The 6,634-nt window shown below is 49.4% G+C and overlaps 1 protein-coding gene across 4 annotated transcripts in view; it reads left to right on the forward strand.

The window, feature by feature from the left end:
* Mettl27 (methyltransferase like 27) overlaps window positions 1-6,409 on the forward strand; it is an 8,924-nt gene extending 2,515 nt beyond the window's left edge. For 3 of the 4 annotated variants that reach the window (XM_031338166.1, XM_031338167.1, XM_031338168.1), the window contains 2 exons: window positions 1,387-1,479; window positions 5,675-6,409. In XM_031338166.1, the coding sequence (XP_031194026.1) occupies window positions 1,387-1,479; window positions 5,675-5,910 (329 nt within the window). In that variant the 3' untranslated portion in view covers window positions 5,911-6,409. The remainder of the gene's footprint in view (window positions 1-1,386; window positions 1,480-5,674) is intronic. The other variant, XR_004109607.1, reaches the window with a different exon arrangement.
* Window positions 6,410-6,634: the final 225 nt, after the last annotated feature.

The following is a 6,634-nucleotide window of genomic DNA, read 5'->3' on the forward strand; positions in this document are numbered from 1 at the left end:
ATATATATATATATATATATATATATATATATATATATATACATACACACACACTGTAGCTATACAGCTGGTTGTGAGCCTTCATGTGGTTGTTGGGAATTGAATTTTTAGGACCTCTGCTCAGTCCAGTCAACCCCACTCCAGCCCAAAGATTTATTTATTATTATACATAAGTACACTGTAGCTGACTTCAGATGCACCAGAGGACAGCATTAGATCTCATTACGGGTGGTTGTGAGCCACCATGTGGTTGCTGGGATTTGAACTCACAACCTTCGGAAAAGCAGTCAGGGCGCTTACCCGCTGAGCCATCTCACCAGCCCAGCACATGCTACTCTTACAGAGGATCTGAGTTTGGATCCAGTACCCAAATCAGGTGATTCACAACTCCCTGTAATTCCAATCCCAGGATAGGAAACCTCTGGCCTCTGTGAGCACCTACACCCACAGAGAGACAGACGTACATACACTGGACGGGGGAGGTGGCCCAGGAGTTAAAATGTCCTACCGCTCTTACAGAGAACTCAAGCTCTGATACCAGCACCCATATCAGAGATCCAGTGCCCTCTTCTGAATTCCAAGGGCATTACAGGCATGCACATATATCTATATATATATATAAATGTACACACATAATTAAAAATAAAGTGAGCTGGAGATAGCTCAACAGTTAAGAACACTTGGTGATTTTGCAGAGGGTCTGGGTTCGCTTCCCAGCACCCACATAGCAGCTCACAATCTGTAACTCCAGTTCTAGAGGATCTGTCTGGTGCCCTCCTCTGGCTTCCTTGGGTACTGCGTGCAGGTGATGCACAAACACATATGCAGATAAAGCACCCATACACATAAAATAAAAATAAGTTAAAATTAATTAACTAAAAATAAAATCATTTAAAAGTGACTTACGAGCTGTACAGTGGTGGCGCATGCCTTTAATCCCAGCACTTAGGAGGCAGAGGCAGGCAGATTTCTGAGTTCGAGCCCAGCCTGGTCTTACAGGGTCCCAGGACAGCCAGGGCTACACAGAGAAACCCTGTCTCGAAAAAACAAAACAAAAACAAAAAGTGACTTACGGGACAAAGGGTTTATTTTGGTTCACAATTTGAAGGTACAATCCATCCTGGTGAAGGTCGTCATGGCAGCTGGAGCATAAAGTAGCAGATGTAGCAGAGAGATAAAGGCTAGTTAGTATTCAACTTGCTTCCTCCTTTCTTTAGTCTAGGATCCTAGCCACAGGGTGGCGCCATCCACCATTAGGGCAGGTCTTCCCTCCTAAATGATCTCAGCCTAGAAAATCCCTTACAGACAAGCCAGAGATTGTCTCCCAGATCCTGTCAAATTAACAAATAGTAACCATTACACATCTCCACCCCGCCCCACATGCAGGGACCTTTGACGCGGTGATCATTGTGGGAGCCCTCAGTGAGGGACAGGTGCCCTGCAGTGCCATACCTGAGCTCTTAAGAGTCACGAAGCCAGGTGAGTCACAAGGCAGCCAACACCGCCCCTCAGGCACCCTTTCCCCTCTCCACATCATCCAGGCTGAAGAAGGGTGGGGTGTTGCGTAGGGGTACCCACCCCAGACCAGTGCCCCAGTTCTCCATCTGCCACTTCACTGCTCCGCCCTGGCTGGCCAGCTCACCTGCTGGGCGACCATGAGCATCTCCACCCTTCTGCCCTTTGTCACCTCTCTTATAACCAAGTGGCTTTGTCTCTATGATCCTTTCCCATCAGAGTACAATGACTGTTGGGTACAGTCATGTCCGAAGGCCTTTTTCAGCCCTGGTACCCGATAGGGGTCAGCTGAGCTCCATCTTCCAGTCTCCTTACTGATTTGAGGACTGCCCTACCTTGAATATTTTTGATAGTTCTCTTTTCCTGGCATAGGTCCAGGTCTGTTCATTCAAGATGACAATGGGATCAGCTTGGATCGACTCCACACACTGAGGGGCGGAGCAGGCTAGGGCTCTCTTTTTCCTGTGGTGCTGAATATGGAACTCAGCACCTCAGGCAGGTTCTGTACCCTCAGACCACTCACTGGGCAATTCTAGAAAAAAGCTCTACTACAGAACCATGCTCCCGCCCCCGACTGAGATTCTACACAGGCCCTCTACCTCTGAGCCACACCCCCACCCCTCACTGGGGGATTCTAGGCAGGCGCTCTACCACTGAGCCACGCCCCCAGCCCCTCATTGGGGATTATAGGCAGGGGCTCTACCACTGAGCTACGCCCCCAGCCCCTCACTGGGGGATTGTAGGCAGGAGCACCAACCACTGAGCCACGCCCCCAGCCCCTCACTGGGGATTGTAATCAGGGGCTCTACCACTGAGCTACGCCCCCAGCCCCTCACTGGGGGATTGTAGGCAGGGGCTCTACCACTGAGCCACGCCCCCAGCGTGGAGGATTTCAATACTCTCAGAATGAAGTTGCATTTTCAAGGGTTGGGGGCAGGGCAATCACAGAAGATGGGGTAGGGAGTTGCCTGAGAGAAGTCAGAAACTCAGGAGAACAGAAAGATCCAGAAGAGGGTCTACTAGGTCTAAGGACTGAATGAGGAAGTTGGGAGATAAAAATACTTCCTCCCCCAAGCCCTACTCCTGGAGCTACGCTTTGGCATGTCTGGGCAGGATTTTGTTTCAGAGACGCCCACAGAAGCTAGGGCATCGATAGGGTCATCAGCAGTGGCGCGGGTTGGGCCCAGAACCACCGGAAATGCCCATTGCATGAACCTAAACAAAACAGACTCTCCTGTTCCAGCCTGAACCCCCTACCTTCCTCAGCCCATCTGCCAGAAACCAGCCATACTGGACACACTGCAGCTACTTGGACAAAAACTGTCTGTCATCTGCCCGCAGCCAGGGCTTCTTGACTTGGCCAGGCTTTATTTTATATTATAGGCAAAGACTGTGGAGCCCTTGTTGGCCTTAAACTCAGAGATCTACCGGCCTCTGCCTCTGCCCTCTGACCTCTGCCCTCTGGCCTCTGGCCTCCGCCTCTGCCTCTACCCTCTGGCCTCTGGCGTCTGACCTCTGACCTCTTGCCCCTGCCCCTGCCTCTGCCTCGAGTGCTAGAATTAAAATTTTGCTTTGGAGAGATGGCTCAGACTTGATACTATTTCTCTGCTGGTGAAATGAGACAATTCAAGCCAGATTAAATTATATTAAATGCAGGTTTATTGGGAAGCTGCTCTCATGCAAGTTCACTGGCCCTGGGGAAGGAGGCCAGGGAACTCATCATGGGAAGGAAGAGAGAGGAAGGATGTGCATGCAGAGAAAGAGACAGAGAAAGAGGGAAGACCCAAATGTCTAGATAATATAGGGAAGAACCTCTGGGGGAAGGTAACCCAGACTCCAGGGCAGAATATGGTTGGGGTCAGGGTATGCCAGGTAGGGACTAAGGGATGCTGGGAAAACCCAGAGGCCAGGTCTGCTTTGGTATGTAAAATATGCACCTTAGCCCTTTGGGGTCTGAACCCAAACAAGGGTTAAGATCACTTGCTGCTCTTGTGGAGGACCCAAGTTCGATTTCCAGCACCCACATGGCAGCTTACAACTATGTGTAACCCGAATTCCAGGGGATCCAATACCCTTTTTGAGTGCCCACCTGCACCAGGCATGCACAAGGTACGCATACATACCGACAGGCAAACACTCATGCATCGCACATGAAATAAAGATGTTTTGTATCATCACATCCAGCTTTTTTTCCCCACAAAGAAAGTAAGGGCCGAAGCTTGGTCCTGACAGCCCTAACAAATTAGGCCCCGCCACCCATCTCCAATTGATCAATTAAAATCAAATTGCCAAGCCGGGCGGTGTTGGCGCACGCCTTTAATCCCAGCACTTGGGAGGTAGAGGCAGGTGGATTTCTGAGTTCGGGGCCAGCCTGGTCTACAGAGTGAGTTCCAGGACAGCCAGGGCTACACAGAGAAACCCTGTCTCAAAAAAACCAAAAAATAAATAAACAAATAATAAAATAAAATTAAAATAAAAAAAAATCAAATTGCCAGGTGTGGTGGTGGCGCTCTCCTTTAGTCTTGTGCTGGGAGGCAGAGACAGTCAGATCTCTTGAGTTTGAGGCCAACCTGCACAGAGAGAGTTCAGGACAGCCAAGGCTACATAGAGAAACCCTGTCTGAGAGCAAGGTGGACTGGTAAACGTCAGAACTGTGTGAAGACCTTTCAGAGAAACAAGGTCATGCTCCAGTTGGCTCCAGGCTCCTGTCTTTCCCTTCTTCCACCATGAGACTCCTGGGGAAGTTCTGATTTGGGGGAAACCATTGTTTCAAACAAGTGTCTCTTTAGCATCTCTTTATAGCTGCATAGCCCATGGTAGTCTGAAAACCCGTGTAGCCCAGATTCCAAGGCTGAGCTTCCCTAGGAGCACAGAGATGAGTTGCTGGCTAAGAGGACCTGGGTTCGATTCCCAGCACCCACAGAGTGGCTCACAAACCTTGTGTAACCCTAGTTCCAGGAGTCTCAACACCTTTACCTGGCCTCTGTGTTCACGGCACATGCATGGTGCTCAGACATACAGGCAGGCAAAACTAAACACAAGAGTTTTACATAACCTCTCCACATTTTTTTTTAATTTTATTTTACTCTTCTTGCCTACTTGTGCTAAATGCTGAGATGTTAGGCTTGAACCACCATGCTTGGTTCTGCCAGGGACTTTGCACCCATGTGTGCACAGTGCACACACATGTCCTTCCCGTGAAGCAGAATTATCGTGCCTGCAAGAAACTTACCAAAAAGAAATGGAGGGTCTTACAAGGCCCAACGCTCACTGCTTTCCTGCTGTTCCCTGAGACCCGGATTTGTCTTTTAATGGAACTGAGTTACAAACTACATGGAGCTCCCGGCCCACATCAGGGTGAAGAATTCCCCGAGTGAAGGACACTTGGCTGTTAAGGGATGGCTTAGGAACCTGACCTAGTAGTCTCCACTACTAAGAAACTGAAGCAGCAGAATCTCAAAACCAAGGCCTGCCCTGTGCTACACGATGGTTTCAAAGACAGCCTGGGCAATTAAGTGATCTGTCTCAAAAGCAAAAGTTTAAAAAAAAGGGGGGGGCATATAGCTCAGGGGTAGAGTGCTCACCTAGGAACCTCCATGATGGCTAGGGGGCGTGGCTCCATAGAAGAACACCTGCCTGCCTAGAATCCCCCAGGGAGGGACTGGGGGCGTGGCTCAATGGTGGAGCCCCTGCCTAGAATCCCCCAGGGAGCACCTGGGAATACGGTTTAATTGTAGTGCCTTTTTTTGTTTGTTTGTTTGTTTTTTGTTTTTTCGAGACAGAGTTCTTCTGTGTAGCCCTGGCTGTCCTGGTACTCATTCTGTAGACCAGGCTGGCCTCCAACTCAGAAATCTGCCTGCCTCTGCCTCCCGAGTGCTGGGATTAAAGGCGTGTGCCACCACTGCCCAGCTGTAGTGTCTTTTTTAGCATGTTTGAGGCCCATGTTTTCATCTGCAGAGCTGTAGGAAAAAAAAAATGTTTTGTTTTTAAATGGAGACCATGGGAAACCATCAGGTTAAGGAAACTGAAGGGGATTCCTGGGAGAGGCAATTTTAGGCACCAAACCCTGGAAGTGGAAAGCTGGCCAGGAACTGAAGTCTTGAGCAGGAATTTCAGTGCATTCATCCAGCTCACCTGCTCCTCTCCCTGCACTCCCCAGGTGGACTCGTTTGTCTGACTACCAGGACCAACACATCCAACCTTCCATACAAGGAGGCGCTGGAAGCAACCTTAGACTCCCTGGAGCAGGCTGGAGCGTGGGAACGCCTGGTGACCCAGCCTGTGGACCACTGGGAGCTAGCAACTTCAGAACAAGAGACAGGGCTGGGAGCCTGTGCCAACGATGGCTTCATCTCTGGCATCATCTACCTTTACCGAAAGCAGGGGACAAGATGAGAGGGGGAGGCTCAGTATCCAGCCCCTAGTTGACCACTGATCCTCTATGTATGGTCTTAGCCAAGTGTGTTTTCTTGGCCTTTCCTGCTCTGTCTGTAAAATGGGTCCATCTTCCCAACCACACCCATTAGGAGTACTCCAAAGAGACTGAAAACACTCCTCTAGTTTCTTTGAACCCAGAATTCAAGGCCACAGGGCTGGAGCGATCATTAAGAGCGCTTGCTCCGTAAAGTGTGAAAAACTGAGCTGCCGTCCTCAGCATCCACATAAAAATCACGTGTTACAAGCATGCCTGTGTGTTAAACCACCACTGGGAGATGGGTGGATCCCTCAGCAGGTAACTACACCAAACCAGTCAGTTTTCCACTCAGTGAGGCATCCTGTCTTAAAGTAATAAGGCAGACAGCTAAGAGTGACAGAGAGTGACAAAGAGGGTGACCCCCAGCATCTTGCCTGCACATGTGCCAGATACAGAAAAAATAAAAATAAAACAACAGAGTGATTTATTTGTAACACAACCAAGCGCCATCCCATCCCCATTTTGCAAAAGATGTTGAATTAGGACCAGCAAGATTGCTCAGTAGATAAAGCCACACTTAACTACCAAGCCTGGTGACCTGAATTGGATCCTCAGGAGCCATGTGGTGAATGGAGAGAAATGACCCCTACAAGTTGTCCTTTGCCATCTACACAGCATAAAGCACACACATACACAAACACACAC

Source organism: Mastomys coucha, unplaced genomic scaffold (assembly GCF_008632895.1).
Source record: "Mastomys coucha isolate ucsf_1 unplaced genomic scaffold, UCSF_Mcou_1 pScaffold22, whole genome shotgun sequence".
Taxonomy (NCBI): Eukaryota; Metazoa; Chordata; class Mammalia; order Rodentia; family Muridae; genus Mastomys; species Mastomys coucha.